The sequence below is a fragment of the Teleopsis dalmanni genome, chromosome 1 (genome assembly GCF_002237135.1).
Source record: "Teleopsis dalmanni isolate 2A chromosome 1, ASM223713v2, whole genome shotgun sequence".
In the NCBI taxonomy this organism is placed as follows: Eukaryota; Metazoa; Arthropoda; class Insecta; order Diptera; family Diopsidae; genus Teleopsis; species Teleopsis dalmanni.
Genome location: NC_051846.1, coordinates 78,485,425 through 78,505,086, shown reverse-complemented (window position 1 = coordinate 78,505,086; position 19,662 = coordinate 78,485,425). Strand labels below are relative to the sequence as shown.

The 19,662-nt window shown below is 31.3% G+C and overlaps 1 protein-coding gene across 1 annotated transcript in view; it reads right to left on the bottom strand.

Moving 5' to 3' along the window:
- LOC119672692 (homeobox protein engrailed-1) overlaps nucleotides 1–13,343 on the bottom strand; it is a 54,338-nt gene extending 40,995 nt beyond the window's left edge. Inside the window, exons 1-2 of the mRNA XM_038083808.1 lie at nucleotides 12,116–13,343; nucleotides 3,690–3,875 (exon numbers count right to left, since the gene is read on the bottom strand). Coding sequence (XP_037939736.1) covers nucleotides 3,690–3,875; nucleotides 12,116–13,040 — 1,111 coding nt within the window. The 5' untranslated portion in view covers nucleotides 13,041–13,343. The remainder of the gene's footprint in view (nucleotides 1–3,689; nucleotides 3,876–12,115) is intronic.
- Nucleotides 13,344–19,662: the final 6,319 nt, after the last annotated feature.

Genomic DNA, 19,662 nt, shown 5'->3' with positions numbered 1-19,662 from the left:
GTTTTTAATTAAAAGGTGTCAGTTGACATTTGTGTGATGAAGTGGAAAGGTAAATTTTTGCTTTATAAGGTATAAAAATGAGTCAAAAGCGAAAACAAATTTCCTTGGAACAACAGTTAGACATTTATAAATGTTTTAAATTTGGAGAAAAACCTGCTGACATTGGAAGAATTCTGGGTTTAGCTCCAACTACTCAAAGAACAATTTGTTTTCGTGATGCGGACAAGATAAAGGACTATGGAAAAGCTGTCACACATTTGGAGGTCACACAAGTTACTAAGGGTAAAAGTCGCTTTATTGTAAAAATTAAGTCCCTTCTATCCATTGAGATAGAAAATCAGAATCAAAGAAGAATGCCATTGAGCCAAATTTAAATTCAGAATAAGGCTCTGTCGATATTCAATGAGTTGAACAGTAATTCTTCATCAACAAGTGGCCAAAACCAATTTTTGGAAATTAAATATATGAACAAATGTGATTCGATTTGTGTTGTTTCGATTTGCATCGCATTTTGTCAGTGCCAATTGACGACTCAAATCGGGGTCTTACTGTACTTAAGAACTTATTTTTCTGATAACATTAACACCATCTCTGCTTAATGCTAGAACTATATTTTAGTAGCCAGTTACCTATACTTTAGCATTCTATAGACCTCAGAGTGTAGTAAGGGAATCACTTATACTTCCGAATCAAGATAAAAAATTCCTCTAAGCCATAGATTTTTACAAGTCATGGTTTATCAGTGTACAGTGAACATAACAAAAAGTGTAATTGGTTCACACTTAACAATTTTTATTTTTTTATTGCTTTTCTTTATAAATGAAACTCATCAATGAGTAATTGCAATTACTGGAGAGAGGAGAGAATAGCAAAGAAATAGCACAACAATAATAAAAACATGATCTTTAAAATCAGTGGCTCGGAATCGTGTCTTCAACAAAATGGAAAAGAAATTAAGAGTACCAAGCATGGGATTTTCAATGCGTTGTTTACAAAAATAAACAAACAAATCAGAGACGCAACGTTACGATTACTTAATGAGCTTAAGATACCAACAATAACAACAAAAATTATGAGTAAATAAATAAAGAAAAAATTCGTGATATGCAACTTTAGAAAATTTAATGAAGTAACCGTGGGCTCACATTTGCCCGCGGAACCAAATAGAAGTTGTGAATAAAATGTAATTTTAAGAGTAAATTAATTTTTCATAACAGATTTACAACGATGCCAGGTAGTGAAAAATCTTTAACTTACGATCAGCAAGTCAAGTGCAGCAACAACAACAAATACAACAACAATAACAACCATAACAGTTACTACTAGTAGCGATTGTTATTGTTGGTGTTGCTTTACTCGCTCTCGGTTATTTCATTGTTGATTTAATGCAGATGGCAAACGATATTACACGCATTGTTGCTGTTGCTGTTGCTATTGTTGTTGTTGGAAGATGTTATTGCTGCTGCTGCATTCGTTGATGAGGCAATGATATTGCAATTGATCGTCTTACAGCCTAATTCTCCACTGTTCATTGTAAAATATGAGAAGCTGTTATTATTATTTATTTTTTAATTTTTTTTATTTTTATTTTCATATATCAGTTTCTGTTGTTATATTAATGAGTTGAACAGTGATGAGCAGTGGAAGTTAATTTAAAGTTATTTTCATAAGTTAATGGAGCATCCACTAATGCAGTCCGCAGCATCGAAAATGAGGAAATAAAAATAAATGAAATAAATTCATGTGAATTGAATTGAATCCCATCAGTAACAGCTCGTCAGATCAACTTCATCATAAATTATTGATATAAAAACAGACACCACAGCAACAACATCCAAAACTTCCATTGATAATTGTCAATACTTGTTGGAGCAGATCTTATTGTGTTACAGATTGTACTGTGAACTCTATATATGATCTCGACTTGCTCATCTGGTTTTGCGTTAATATGAAAGCGTTGCAATAAAAGTTGGTCACCTCTCATTAATTTTATTATTTTTTAATTTTTGTAAATATTTTTTTAACTGAAGAAAAGGCGTGTCATTTTGACAAATCGTCAAGTTATTCATCGACTTCATCTTTTATGATTTAAAATTAGTTTTAAGTCTTTTATTGAATCGCAAATTCATTCAGATTACCTACAATTTAATGAGCTGTGAATTTTATGTTTGAGTCATAGTTTATCGCAACGTCACAGTTTTATATATTATAATTGAAGTAGTTTTAATGAAAGTTAATCTTTTAATAAGCATTTCTGTGCTTAAGCCAACTAAATCCTATATAGAAATAGAACTATAGATTAAAAATACAACCGTGCCTGGATAAAGTGAACACTCGGTGTAATGTATACCTAAAACTTACACGGAGTACCAGAAGTTGGTTGGTTGGCTGCAGTGGTAGGCCATTAGATAACTTCCATGTACCTCAATTAGCGATTTTTCGCCGTTTTGCTACCACATTCTTCGCAAGAACCCTAGTATAGATAAGTAGAGACTAAATCCATCCCGCCAAATTTAAGTAACTGAATTGGTCTTTCGTCTTTACCTATGAACAGTCTGATAAACTATCAAAGAACTACTTTCTTAAGAATCTATATCTTCTAGATGCTAAAGCCGGGCATTCACAGAGAAAATGTATTATGGAGTACCAGAAGAAGTGAAACAAAATTTTGAACTGTAAATTGTTCTTCCAGAGGAAAATTTTTATGGCCTGTGTTTTCGTTTACTTGTTAATTTAGGAAATTTGGTTCTATTTTTATTCTCGGAAACCTATATTGAAATCGATATGAAAAAATTTTAAAGACGAATATATGGATAAGGATGTGGATGGGTGATAGTTGATTGAGGGTGGGAAGGGCATTGCATTTTCATACACAAATATGTATTTTAAGAAATAAAAATGAGTTTTTAAATATAAAATGTACTCCGGAAAATATAAAAAGTTCACAAAATAGTTGTGAAAAATTATAAAGTAAAGTTCCTTAAGTATACTATATTTCGAATTGGGTACCGACAAACCAGACGAAAAAAAATTATTGTTTTGTCGAGTCGATAAAAATGGCGGTTAAGATCAGGCCCCCAACGAACGCTGGTTTCAGGCACACAACAAAACAATGTTCCAGGAAAAAAATAAAGAAGTAATTGCCGAAACTGAGGCCTATTTGGAGAGTTAAAAAAGCATAATAAAGTTAGAGGAGCGTTGAAATTAATATATTACTATTAAAGTAGAGTTGTATAATAGATAAAGTAGAAAATCAGAAACTTATTCAGTGTTATGCGGTATATGATTAAAACTAAAAGATAAAATTTTTACGATAGCCTTGTCTCTTCATGTATTCCATATTTGTAGAAACATATTTTTAATAATTATTAATAATATTTAATTCATTTCTACTAATTCTATTTATTCTTTGAAAAATATAAGACACTTTTTTATTAACTATACCAAAGCCTGCTGTATAACTATACCAAAGCCTGCTGTATATTTAATAATATATTATAATAATTATATATTTTATAGTGTTATTTAAAATTAAGTAGGTGGACAGCAAAACGGAACTAATTTATTATTCAATTAATTTTTAACAACTTTTTTTATGTTAAAGATTAAATAAAACAAATTTATATTATTATAAATATATTAAAGTCACAGTGCTTTCGGGCTTTTAATAATAAATAACTTAAACTTACTCGTATTGGATAAACGTTCCCTCCATGCCATTGGATTTGCTACTAGTCCCTGCAAGCCAGGCCAATACAAGTGCGTTCTATCAACTATATGGCCTGCATGTGTTTTTAAAGGCGCACCCTGGCTTTGTGACAAATACTGCGCCATGCCAGCAGCCGCAGCAGCGATTGAAAAGCGAGGAATACCACCTTGAAAGAAATAATAAGCAATTATAATATATAATTTGATATAATAAAACTTAATATATTATAATATTAAAAATTCATAGTATATGTTTTATTTCTACGACTTTGTATTTACGTATCATGTTTATATAAAAGTATGCTTAGTAATATCGTAATGTAGCGGGCACCGATAGAACCAACAATTTTTTCCTTATAATAGAACTATTTATTTGAAAGAACATACTATGTATAAAACCTGAGAGCTGGTAACAAGCAACACTACACGATTTAGATGTTTATTAATGACAGCGGTCACACGAAACATACAGCTTTCACTGTATTTGGAATATTTTTGTTTATCTTGCTCAAATACATATATATATGTATAAAGTTTATATACATATATATTAATATACATTGTGACCGAAAAGTTTCCGGAAATTTTAAATAAAACGCAAAATTCTTAATCTTCATCAATATTTATTTTATCTCCTTCAAAATATGCTCCATTAGAAGCGATACACAAATGCCAACGTTTCTTCCAATCATCAAAACATTTTTTATAGGCGCTTTCCGGTATGGCTTTGAGTTCCCTCTGCGAATTCTGTTTTACGTCTTCTATGGATTCAAAACGCGTTCCTCTGAGTGGTAATTTGAGGTTGGGAAACAGGAAAAAGTCACACGGTGCAAGATCAGGTGAATACGGTGGCTGTTCGATGGTATTTATTGAATGTTTGGCCTTAAAATCGTTGATAATGTTGAACAAATTGAGGTGAATCGGAACAAGCCGGGCGTTGACACGTCGCATACACAAATTGTCCACCAAAATCAAACGAGCCATCTCACGACCGATGCCTAGCTCTCGTGCTATCTCTCTAACACTCACATGAGGATTTTTGAACACGATTTCCTTTGCCTTTTCAATGTTTTCGTCGGTGGTAGAGGTCGAAGGTCGTCCAGAACGCGGCATGTCTTCGACGGTCGTACGACAGTCCTGAAAGGCTTTGTACCACTCATAAACTTGAGTTTTCGATAAAACTGATTCCCCATAAGCCTTTTGTAGCATTCGCAACGATTCTGCACACGAAATTTCGTTCGAAAAACAAAATTTGATGCAAACTCTTTGTTCAATATTTTTTTCCATTGTTTTTTTCGCAACGCACTACTGAGGTGAACTGGTTTCAACAGCTGCCGTAAACGAACTGTCCTGACAGATCGCGCTCATTTTTGGCATAGTAATTAAGGACAGTGCTGCCAAACTACATAAACTTAAAATATCGAAAAATATACAGCGCGCGAATTTTAAATGAGAATTTCCGAAAACTTTTCGGTCACAATGTATATTAATGCACAACAATAATAATTTTAAATCGGGTAATATATATGTTCATTATGTTGTAAAATGGATCCTCGACAATTGTACCTCTGTAGAAAGTTATTCGATTTTCTCGGACAGTCAGGCTGCCGTTAAATCACTGGTAAGCACCTCAGCCTAGCTATGTGTGCTAACGTTCAACTTATCTGGGTTCCTGGTCATAGGGATATTGCGGGTAACTGCAGGGCGGACGAGCTTGCCAAGACGGGGGCTCTTCTCCCTGATATTCATCTATTAGAAATTGGTGTTCCACTTGCAACAGCTAAACTGGCAATTAAACAAAAATATCTAAGCATTGCTCAGCAACAATGGGTAAGTGAGTCCAGTTGTCACATTTCTAGGTCGATCTGGTCTAACTTGGATAAAAAGCGTACAAGTCAGCTGCTCCAACTAAAGAGAGATCTGCTCAGTGCTACGGTATCGGTGCTGCCGGGTCATTGTTTAATAGGGAGGCATGCTATGAGACTGGGTCTTCCTTATAATGACCTTTGTCGCGGTTGTGGCTCTGAGGACGAGGAGGAAACTGTGTTTCATCTCATGTGTCAGTGCCCATCTTTAGCCAGAAGAAGATCAAAAATCTTGGGGGCCCCTTTTCTGACCGATCTGACTGATCTGTCATCCTACAATGTGAGGGACCTAGCTAGATTCATAGAACTGTCGGGCTGGTTTTCTTTCACCTAATGGGGGAGTCGTTGCCTCTCTGTTGGGCGTTGGTCGTATACAGATCACCTTATCTATATACGAACATCACTCTTTCGTTGTGGTACCACAACGGGCCATTATTTGTGCTTAAGTGGGCTTTTTCTTGGTAAACAGGGCCGCCACTCCAACCAACCAACCAACCAATATATATGTTAATACTATAATAATAAAATCGACAATTAAAGTTAAAATCTCAAAGAATGCATATCAAACTCTAGAAATAGAACCATAAATTTTTCAAAAAATCATGTTAAACCTATATGACTTACAAAGGTTATATTCCTACCAAAATTGACATTTACATATATTGCTTGACAGATCACCATCGAAAGATACGCATAAAAAGAACAGAAATTCTAAAGTATAGAAATATCTATATGTCATATCTATATTGGCATTTCTAGTAGTGAAGAAATGCCACTTACAAAAATCATTTTAAAATAGTTTTTATCTGCCTTAACCTCAAAAAATGAAATAAAAACATCATTTGGCGTTGCTCCAACCTTTCAAACAAAAATTAAGCAAATAAATATATAATGTTTAGCGCAGTTAAAACAAAATCCAACTGATTTTTTTTAAGCGTTTTACATGACAGATAATGAAAACCATCATGCAGATATATCTATTAAAAAACTCTTTTGATAATTAATGATAAAGTACTCCGTTTTACTATTGGCAAAACTTTTATTAATACATAAAAATCATGAAAGACGATTTCGTTTTTGATTGATAAGTTTTCTAGATTGTTCATCTAGATTGAGTTGACATTAAGTGTGAAAAATAATCGAAGTGTTATCCATAGTTTTGGACAGATTTCTTTTATGTTACTATCTCGTAGAAAATTTATGGAATATACAGGTATATCATTACTGTCATCAGGCAAAAAAGATATAAGACCACTAAGTTCATAAAACGGCATACTGTCACTTATATCTAGTTTAGAGCCTAATAAGGGTGATAGATTGGTGATCATCACACAATTTGAATTTAATTCCTGACTGCAACTAACCAATAATTATAAGCTGTTGCCATGTTACCTACGATTTCGCAAATACGCTAGTGCTAAAAAGGATGCGGCAACCACGAAAAGGGTTAAGAAACTCTGCTATATAATATAATATATATTAATACCTAGACAAAATAAATTTATTCTCCATTGCTGATATATTAAACTAAAACAACACCAATAATTTTTTTTTTTTGTAGACAGTCAAGCCTTTTTGAAATCACTAATGGCATTAACATTCCAAACGAAATTGGTTTGGGATTGTTTCAATCTTCTTAACATCTTAGCGATAAGGAAAGTGACTCTGCTAGGATACCAAAACATGAGGAGCACGAAAGCCAATGAAAGGGCGTATGTTCTGATCAAAAAGGGAGCAAAAACCTTCAACAGCTTCAAACCCAGCCTAGTAAGCGATCGGGGAAAACAAAACCTAACTAAAAGCTGAAGAGTCCAAAAAGGAATGTGGCAGTCAAAACGGCTTATTATCCCTGAACATATAAGGGCTGAAACTGTTCTGAACTTAAGCAGAACAGATATCAAACTCTACACGGAACTGCTAACAGGGCACTGTAGATTGCGATACCATCTAAAAAAGATTGGTTTAGCAGAAAACGATTCCTGCCGATTCTGTCAAAAGCAATAGGAAACACAAGAACACGTTTTATGCGTCTGCCCAGCCTTGGCAAAACACAGACTTAACTATCTAGGCAATGGAGTTTTGAGCCCTGCATACCTAGCTAAAATACCGCCCATAAATATGACAAAAGTTTGGTATTGGACTAATTTGGGCAAAAGGGCTGCACAAAAGATCTTTCAGGTCGCAGTGCATGCACAGCCTATCCATAATAATAATACTTAATAAATAAACAAAAGTTTTATTTAATCAACCAAAATCATTATGCAATGTAATAGCTCCAAAAATTTTAACAATTAAAGATAATATGTTTATTATATTGGTCTGTATTTTTTTTTAGTTTGATTATGTAGTAGACTTAAAAATGTGTCTATAAAATAAAGCAGAGCCTAAGGTCTCAAATTTAATTTCCGTTTCCAATTAACTTATTTGTAAAATTAAATTAAATTTTTTTTAATTAATTATCAGCAATTATTTAACCTCCTCGCTTGTTTATTACCGTGATTATTATTATTGACATAATTAAATAAATTTTAACGTAAATCAATTGAGCGCCTTGATAGATAGATGTATGTATGTGGGTCTATTATTGTATATTAGGCAATTATAAATGAACTCCTCTCTATACTATATATGCCCTTATATGCGAGTATAGCATTATTTCTTTATTAAAAAAAACCGAGCAAAATTGTCGACGTGTTGTCATGCACTTAAATCTGCGTCATGTTTCGTTTGATTTGTTATAATTTCATTTGACAACACAACTAATTGCTTTGAGCTTAAGCACCTCAGTACGCAGTATACACACACATACACACACCACGGCAATGGCAACTCAGTTACACACCACGGCACATAACTCAGCTGCTTAAATAGGCAGCACGTAGACTGACTAACACAAACGCATATGTACTGTATGTGGAGGCAGGCAGTGTTTACCTTGTGTTGCGTATTGGTCTGCTCCATAATTGAACAATTTAATTGTGTTGTGCTTTGTGTTGTCAATACACAAATAACACAAAAGCTCAGTAATTGGTCGTTTAAAAATTATAAATACTTAATTTTATTATGTTTAATTTCATTAAATAAAAATAATAAAAAGCCAGCGTAATAATAACAAACACAATCAGAAATGTCAAAATCATGTCATACCGGATTTAGTCTTGAACGAATGTAAAAATCCGCTGTCAATGGACATGAAACATTTTTTTAAAATAATAAATAATTTTCAATTAAAAATTATTTTCAATATTGACATCAAAATTGCATAACCGATTTAATGAATTAAATATTTTTGTACTACAATTCGTTTAATTAATGAAAATGTAGGCTCATTGTACTTATTATGTTGTATGTGTTCATTATGATATATATAACAAAACAAATGTAGGTAAGGGCTTTTCATTAAGAAAAAATATTAAAAATATATTTTTTTCTTTTTGAAATAAAATTATATATAAAATGATTATAATTTAATACTGAACTGAATGTACCAAATAACATTATATAATATGAGCTTTTCATACTAGGGGTCATGAGCAATGAATGGTTCACATTTATGCTTACTCTTTCTAGATCTTCTGAAGTTTTCAATAAACTACAAATACAGTGAAAGCTCTATCATAAATGGGCATCTTTTTAAATCCCTCTTTAATATAATATATAATGTTTTTTTGAATTGGCAGTGCTATTAACAGTTGTAACAATAAATGTCAGTATTGTTGTTCTCGTCAGTGTCCACTTAAGAGAGTTTACTGTATTTATATTTTAAACTATAACTTTATCGAAATATTTTTTTATTTATAAATTTAAATTATATATAAATATATTATTATATGTATTATATTGTTGATGAGTATTATATTATTATATATATTAATATTATATTATAAATCACACTGTGATTTATAGTCACTTCCGTCTGAAAAATTTGACGTTAAATTAGAACTTATATTCACAAAATATTGGTTTCGCACGTGCGACTCGTGGAGTAATATTAGCATGATTTGCTCAATCTTAATTCCTAATTTATTCTATACATAAGAAAGAATAAATACAACATGCAACAAATAATGCCTCCACAAACAGATTAGTATTAAAATTTAACAATTTAAATTAAAAATATAATTAATTAATTCAATTATTCTACAGCTGTTATTAAAAACTTTCACAGCAAATTAACAAAAACTCCAGAAAAAAGTAGCGAACATACAAGTCAAGTACGGCTTTGGGTCAATTGCCTAATGAACGCTGGCTCTGAGTTTCAAAATTGGCAGGGCTCGAATTCAATTTCTGGTACTTGCAGTCTCAAAAAATTGTTTACGAATAAATTAATTTAAGAAATATTTCCAGAAAGGTCACTGATGATGGCTATTTGACAATAATCGAAACAGCTGTATGGTCATATATGAAACAGCTGCATATATTATGAAGAGTTTTTTTTTATTTGTATATATGTTAATAAACTTTTATTTATTTTAAAATATTAAAAAAATCATTTCAGACCATTATGCGGTTCTTCATAGAGCTTTTTTAAATATAAAATTCATGAATACCAGAAAAAAACAGTTCAGAAAAAGCAGTAGCCTCAAAGGATGCAGTGACGTGCTGACATAGTTCCCAGCCCTTTCTTAATCTAATTTAATCTAATCTAAGAAAATAATCACTTTTATAGTAAGGCTATACACACAGCATTTTCAAGACCTGAGCTAATTTGTACTTAGTAACTTTTTGGAATAATATATAGCGAGGTTCGTAAATTTCAATATTCATTGTTATAACTGGAAGCTAAGATGCAGCGAATCAATCTATTGTGCATAGTCTAGCATTTTAATCTCATATTTTTAGTGTTTTTTATAAGTTTAGTATGGCATGGACTCTGTTGTTCTAGGGTTCATATGGTTCAAGCCAAAAACCAAGATATGGTCTGACAAGAATAGGATATTCATATGTGTTCGTTCATATTTGATTTTTAGATGCAAATTTCACAAAATCGATGGACATCACTGTTGAAAAATCAACTTTATACACTTTAATTAATTTCGTACATTTTTATGCTATTTAACAGAGATTTTAAAGTCTAGTGTGCTATATGCCTAATAATAAGTAATTATGACTCAAGATTTTTTGGATAGGGGGTTAGCTTTCAATAATAACCGATACACATGATATCAAGGAAAAGTATGTAACTATAAAACTATGTAGGGGGTCGTATATGTACCTCTGATTTAAAGACAGTAAAGTATAGTTTCATTATTTATTAAACTTCATTCTTAACTACTTACGACCATTGGACCAAATTCTTTAAAAATTTCCGTATCTTGATTGGTGAAATATGGGAACAGGAACGCATACCACAATAATAGGCTATTGACCACAATACGAATGAAAAACCTATTGTGGCTTTTTCAAAGGGAATATACACAAGAAAAATTATAATGTTATACTAAATATATCAAAATAACACAGCAAGCATTGGGTATACCCACGTACGTTTTCAAAAACAAATCAAATACAGGTCACATTTTCATTATTCGGTAAGTTTTTATAAAAGTTACAGAATACAATGGCGATGTTTGAGATTAAGTATCTCAAAACCAATCGAAATTATTAATAAATATAAGAACTTTGGTCATTTATATATCACCATGGTTCTAGATAATAGTATAGATGTGCTTTCCTTTAGAAACCAACCGACAGGACTTACAGGAAACGTAATGATAAAAAGTACCAATGTAAATGGATTAACTAGAAGACTAAAAAGTACTAACTCATACATAAGTCCAGCAATGTAATGAACTTAATCGGGAGTTTATACAGAAGTTTTTATATGCTTAAATACTAAAATAAGTTTTCATAGCTAGAATGTTAATCTCGGATTACATCCAGCTGTTGTTATTATTTTGTGATCGAGTTTATGAAAAATTTAATATTGCCTGTATCATTAAATTTACATCTATTATATTATTTTACTCAATCCTGAAACCAAATTATGGTAGAAAAAAGATGCTCAATATCAGTAATAGTCAATCTCAGAAAATGCAATTCTCACTTAGTCTTCATAAAACACACTCCGATGCCCCAAAAGCTAGTATCACCCAATTTGCACTAATCAATTCTATCTGAAAACTTTAAGTAAATACTTCAGGAGAGAAATATTCTAGCAATCGATTTACAGTTGTACAGCAAGTAAGCGGAGTTTCCTTCTTCAACTGATCAAGATCATCGACTGATCTTGACACAAGAATAAATCTTATAGACTTGCTTTTTTCTTAAAGGTTTAAATGCGACTTTGTAATTTGGGTAATTAATTACTAGTCATGATGTATAAAGTACTCTTTTTCAATTTAAACTTTTACTGAATTATAAATTACTACACATAACCTATCAAACCAAGTACCTAATACCTTTTTTTATATTTATATTTGCGAATTAAATTTAAAGTTTACAGTAATAATATTCTTTTGAAATAAGATTTAAATTATGTCAAATAACTATTTAATTTTTGAACTTTTATCATCAACAGATCACATATGAAAACAACTCACCTCCTGCTAAAGCACTTAGACCCGCTGAAGTAACTGGAGGCGGCTTTGAGAGAATCGTATCAATGCCATGCGGATTAGCTGCACCTTGTGTGTGAGTTGTTGTGGTTGTGGAAATAGCCCCAGACATACCACGACTATCACTAATCAAATGATTGTTCTGATTATTTGCATAAACACCGTTCAGAACACCATTACCCGCACCAGCGTTTCCAGTCTTCATTTCGGTCATAGAGTGTAAAGCTGCCAACGGTGGCCCCAGAAAGCTTAATGGCAATTTATGTTCCAGCATATTGTTATTGTTGTGTACACCCAATGGATTGGCTGGGTTTGTTGGTAAGGAGTGATTATATTTGCGACTGGATAAATTCTCTGGGCTGTAATCAGGCGGTGGTGGACTTGACTCACTGTTATTACCCGCTTCCTCACTACTCCGCTGGCTTACTGGATACGATTTTGAGCTATCAACACCAGGACTTGAATTTTCGTAACGACTCCGATTATTTAGTGAATTATTACAATTATCTGGTGACTCAGACTGTAGGCGGGATGAAGTAAGCGAGGATTGATCTGCCACACGCAAGGCTACCGTATCAGTGCTTGAGAGTAATGGTGGCGGTGTTGATGAATCTTCGGTTGAACGTGCAGATTTTGTATCTAAACTGTGTTTTGGTGCTTTCAGCAACATTAAAGGACTGGAAAGATTGTTGTTATTGGCGGCATAAGCTGCAGCAGCTGCGGCGCTGTGATAATCGAGTAAATGTTCTCTACTTGCCAGATTTTGATAATCTGTATGATGGGCATCTACAAAGCCATTGGTTAGCGCTGAGTTTGGTAGGTGGTGTAGTGGAGGACTGCGATTTGCCGCCGGTGAACTACTTTGACTGGCAAAGCTGTGATGTCGCATGTAGGGATTAAGTAAATCCATATTGTCCTGTTCGCTTAGACTGGATGTAGACGCGTAATTCGAACAGTCTTCGTAATTAAAATTACTAAAACGATAAAAATTGTGTGGAAACCCAATGGTTGCGTGATTGGGATTACGGAACGCTAAATTAAATGCGGAGTTTTGTGAAAGTTGAAAAGTTTTTGCAGTATTTATGAGTGCGGGAACTTCATTAAAGTTCTGTATGCCGGAGAAATTTATTTTTGGGCTTTCCGAGCCCGTAGGCGTTGTGGGTAAATACGGACTACCCAGGTTGAAAGAAGTAACAAGTTTTGTAATTAGGTAGGCAGCGTTTTTTTTAATAAATCCAAACTAATTTTCACTAAAATATTTTAGGCCACAAAATTTTCACAACACTAAAAATTCTTTAATTTTTTTTGTATTTTTTTTTTTGAACAAATTTGAATATCTTTTTCGTTTTTATGCTATATTTGCAATATTAAAAATTCTCTATTTTCATTAACGATTATTTAAATACCGTCGCATTATTTGCTATAATTCTTTATCTTTTATTTTAAGATATTAAATATTTTTTTTGCCCATCAAAAACACTGATTTTTTAACACTTCCGTTCATGCCACGGTTTACCGTCCGAATGATTAGGCCTAACACTACAGAATGCTTTCGAAATTGACTCCCGTTGATTTTCAAATGAACCGAAAAAACCAAAAACGACCAAACAACAAACAGAAATCCCAACACAAGCGCAATATCCGTGTCACTCACACGCACACAATAGGGCGGGCCAAACAATTCAATTACAATGAATTTCCACCACCAGCAAATCCACATTACTCATCACTCTCTCGCGCCGTGCAGAGAACATCTTAAATGTATTTTGGTTTAGTATCATTACGGAAAAGTAAGTAAATCAGTGAGAAATCAGTGTTTCAGAAAATCACTGAAAACAAGTCAAATAACAAAAACAACAAAGACAAAAGCAAAAACACATAAAATTGGAGCTTACAAAATTCCATAGCATTTGCCTGATGCACAGGTAGGAATATTGTGGAATTGTGGAACTGTGAAACAAAACGAATGGGAATTTTATTATGTGCGTCATTAAAATGCACTATTTTGGATTGGAGGAGCGTGCGAGTGTATGTGTGTGTTTGGAATGTGAGCAAATTCACTTTAAGTGCTTCACGATATAATGCGTTGAGGTACGGGCTGGTGGGTGGCAGGCATGTCGAGCAAGTATCTCATGAACGCACGACCATTGTTTATTTGTTTAAAATGTAATAAATATTAAGCGAAACAAAGCACACACACGTTTTTTTTTGCTCTGCTCGTTCATATGCTAAGTTTATTTTTTGATTGACTAATAAAAATGCATGTTAAATAGATATAATGTAATATCATAATATACATAATATCTACTATAATATATAATAAAATATTTATTGTATAGTGCTACAAATATGTTATTTAAGAAATTTAGAAGAAATCATAGCACAATTGCTCACAGAAATAATTGAGTTTTTTATATATTTTGATATATACTTTTTTTTATTTAACTATATTTTACTCAAAATTAGTATTTTACATATATGTATTACCTTTATAGCTTTCAATAATATATTTTTATTATTGCAGCATTAAAATCACATTTATTTATTTAATAAGTTATTTATATGAGTTCATTATAACTATAATATAATAATTATTGCGTTATTTGCAGTAAGCTTTGCTTCTTCATTTAATAATAAACTTCACAGCATTTAATTTACTCACAATCACAACTTTATAAACTAAGTAAGTTACGTTGCACAACAACAACAAAAACCTGTTCTTATTGGAAACTATATTAGTTATGAAATGGTAATGAAACAATTCACTGAAACCACTCCCATTCTGCTGACGACATCTTGGACGCCATTGTATTCTTTGTAGTAATCGCATTGAAATCACTCAGACTCGTTTTGAGTGTTTCGACGACGCTTAAACAATTTTGAGTGACTTTTATTAGAAATTCACCTCTGTTTCTTACTCCTCGGATTTTATTTTGCATCATAATTTTCTGGTTTAATGGAGTCCCGTATGCGCAGTCTTTAAAAGTTTTTTCTTTTTTATTGTGTATTTTTATTTTTATTTTGATTTCACTTAATTCACTTTTATTTGCAGAAAAAAAATGCATTTCGAAAAGATTTAATTTTTTTTTACGAAAAGGCAATTATTTTATTTGTGTGCATTGTTAGAGATTTAGAAGATTTGCTCAAAAATTTTATTTGTAATAAAAATTCATAATCAATATATAATTAACATTTATTAAAAAATTTTATAAAAAATAAATTACAAAAATATCGTAAAGAAAACTAAACGATTTTTTTAAATAAAATAAAAATTGAATAATAAAGTACGTATAATGCAATTACTTATTAAATATTCTATATATGCATATGAATATATGTGTATGTGTACATGACAATGAATTGAACTTATTTATTTTAATTAGAAAACTTTTCTGAATCTTTATAAAGATCTACTGAAAAAGGCAGACTTATTTAATTGAAGCAAGAACAAATTAATATATTATATATAACGAATAAATAAAATAAACGTAAAAAATAAAATATATAAACATAAAAATTAAAACATTCAATAAAATGAAATTGTAATATAAAGCAAAATTATGAAAAATAATAATTATAATGAATATATAAATATTTAATAAAATTGCTTATATTAATATAAAATAAAATATTTAAAAAAAAATTAAATAAAATAAAATAAAAAAAAATAATATTTTTAATGAATAAATAAAAATGTAATAACATTGCTTATATAAATATAGAATGAGATATTAAAAAAAAATAAAAAAAATTAAAACAGATTATATATTTATCGAAATTTACATATTAAAAGACAAATGACTAACAAATTCAAAAAAAAATATTAATAAAATATAATTTAAAATAAATAAAACTAAATAAAATAATATATCTTTAAAAGTATGCAAATCTGAGGTTAGTTATAGCTTAGTCTAATGAAGTGAAAAACAATAATCCAATCAAGGCGTTAAGAGGGGTTATGTAAAAACCTCGCTGTTAGTAGAAAGTAAAAGAGCTCAAGCACACTGACTCAACTAGCCTCAACATAATAATAATTAAAATTTAGTACTTAAAGATATTTAAACAATAACGAAAATTCTGTAAAATTATTTTCACTCCGACTATATCATAATACCGTGAATAAAAATTTTATCCGTTATTACTATACATTACGAAGTCTATTCTTTTCTTTAGAACTTAAAAGTTTGCTCAGAGAGAACTCCTTCTGCTCAGTATAATTACTGGAAAAATAAAAAACCTGCAAAAGCAATTAATTAAACAACTACGGCCTGATTTCTGTTGCATTGATTCATTAGCCCTAAAAACTTGGAAAGTTAATTTTTCGACGAAAATACCACCCTCTATTCGTTGTCCATGTTTTATCTAAAACATGTACAAGTAGAAATTTACAACTTGATATTCGAGAAAAGATTCGACATGTCCAAATGCAAGAAGTGGTTTAAAAAAATGTCTACTGATTTGTTATATTTCATTTTAAGTTCCATAGCAAACAGTCAAATTGAAAAATAGCAAAAAAATTATTTTCAAAAAGTTGGTGGATAATCCACCGTGAACGCAGGTGGATGAAAGACATACACGATATCTTTCAATCGTGTATTAAATTACTAAATACAAAATTGAACAATTGTTTGCATGAAGCCAGATATGTCTAAACTGTTTAAGTTTTTAGAATGATTCTTTGAAGCATCCCGTCCCGGCCGGCTTCGCTTTGTAATATCCGAAAATATCCCCATGACCGATAACCCAGAGTAGATAAATGTTAAACTGAATCAACTTTCAAGTGAATCAAAAATTGGATTGGATCCAGAAAGAAGCTTTCCTCTTTGATAATATATATATATATATATATATATTCCTATTCAACGTGTTATTATTTTCTTCCCTAATAACGATCACCTGCTTCTGAAAAACATTGTAGAGATCAGGACATCTATAATACAATATACAGGTTCATTCAGTCTGAAGTCTGAAGCCGTTGGTATATATGGTTAACTCTTATAAAAGTTAATATGTCATTTTGTAATAAGTAAATGTAAGGGTCATGCTATGTAGAGTGTTATGGGCTCTCTCATCATAAGCAAAATTGCTATTGTTTTCAATGCAAATAAAAAAATTGAGAGTGAAAGAAAAACAAATTTGTCGGTTCAAATTTAGCCATGAGAGCCGAGGCTATCTGGGTATTGTGATTTAAGCAAACCAGTGCTATTTAGTAACACATGTCAACATTTTTGTCTTTTAGAGGTAAATTATTACAATTTTTGTGACACATAACATGCATTTTTGTTAAAGCTCAAAAGAGACAATTTTGACGAGCCCATTACATAACATGGCTCTAATCAAATATAAAATTTTGATATGGTATAATTTTTTTAATTGTATGAAGAAGTTTTTTTTTCTGCTGATAAGAGTTTTAAAAATGCCTAACGCACTGCCACTATGCCGTTACAATAGCGGTATGCCGGAATTGCACGGACTAAAAACAATCCTCGTTGTGTGCCAGACCATTTCTACCCTGAAACATTATCGGGTATACTTCAAGATAGAGTCCCTATCTTTGTTAATGATCAATGATTTTCTTCGCTAGCCTGTGTTCTGTGTTTATCTCTTCTTTAAAATTATTAATTTTTGAAATCATGTTTTTTCCGTTTGAGTACGATCTTAACGAAACGGTTTATCGTAGTCCAACATCATCTCCGTTGTAATATTTTCTACTATTATTTCACCAATTATTGTCTTAAGTGATGTTCTTTTAATGTTCCATCTAGTGCATCTGAAAATGTTGTGTACAGCGTTGTTTTCTTCTGCATCTCCGTTCATGCATTTCGGATCATTACTTAACATATCAAAATCATACATATTCTTATGATATTTGTCCGCTGCCTTTCTATATGATTAAATTCTGGCTCCGTCACTAACGTTAAATTCATGATAGATTCAGTTCAAATAGATACATAGAATAGAATATAGATAGAATAGAATATAGAATGATTAAGTTTAAATTTGTTAAAACTTTATAAGTACGACTAAATTTTGTTCAGTTTTTTTTTCTATTTAACTTTTTATCTTTAGTTTATGTTTAATTTTTAGGTAAAATATAAATATGGTATTCGTTGTGGTGAAGGGAAGAACAAGTCCTCTTCAATTGGCTAATAAAGCTATTTTGAATTAAATGTGGTGTAAATGTGGTGTAATAAATTTAAGCTAAGGATGGCATTTTAGGTATACTTATTATTATATTTATAATCAAAATCCCTAATGAGATTAACAAAAAAAATATATATTTATGTTTAGTTTATTCTATCGAATATAGTATTTCAGTCAAACTTCCAAAACTCGAATTATCATTTTGCAAAGAAAATGTTCGACTTACGGAGACTTCAGGTTAGAGAATTTTTTTGTTTTTTTTTTTTATTTTTGAAAGAAACTAGAATTACATTTTAAGATATTTATTTATTTACATTCAAATACAGCACAGAAGTTATAGTGAAGTAAAATAATTAGAAATTAGTGTTTGGAATTTAAATGTTTTTTCTTATTTTCAGTGAAAAGAGATTTCAATTTATTTCAGGCCTTATAGTGATCATCAGTTATAGTGATTATACGTTTGCAAGTAAGACTTCAGAATTTTGAATGAGTCTTCTACTTCATTCTTGGAAGACTGATGAACAATTACACCCACCGAACTCTCATCATCACTTTCCGTAGCGTTTAGAATCGGATCCTCTAATTCAAAGCTATAATGCTGAATAATATAGTCATATGTAAGAAAGTTTGTTGTATAAATTTTATTGTCTAACTCAATATAATCTTTAAGAGTAGCAGTAGAAGTTATTTTATTAACTTTAAACCACACTACCAGCGATTTACACAAAGAAGCAACATAAAAAAATAAACATTTGGTTTGGGCAAAGGGACTTACCCTAACACCAAAATGGATTCATGCTTAAAACAATAATTCGACGTATAGAATGCACTTTCCCACATTCCTATTGGCACATACAATTTTTTTATTCGAGTTATAGAGAAATTCGAGTTATAGAAGTTCGAGCTATGGAAATTTGACTGTATTTAACATATATACGAGATATGCTCTTGACCCCTGTAGACCCCTGCAGACCCCTGTGTTGCATCCTGAATAACACGAATTAGTTATGAACTTCTGACATAGTGTATATTAAGAGTAGATCAAAGTGTAGGTTATTTAAAAATTATCATCATGGAATAGTGATAAAATAAAGCTTTTATATTCTTAAAAACGTCACACCGCAAATAAAATTCCAAAGAGAAATCAGATATCACAACTAAAAACCCAATTAAATATGATTTTATTTGCGTTGCTACTTTTGAGGCATACTCTTTGCTTCTTCTATACACATATACACTCATACACACATACACTCGTATTTGTCTGTGCTTTTGTTATTCTCCTATTATTATCAGTCATTTTACGGTGGTCCCAATTCCGATGTTCCATTCGCCATGCTTGTTGGTTTATTTGTTTTCTTATTGTTAATATTGTTGCGCCGTTGTTG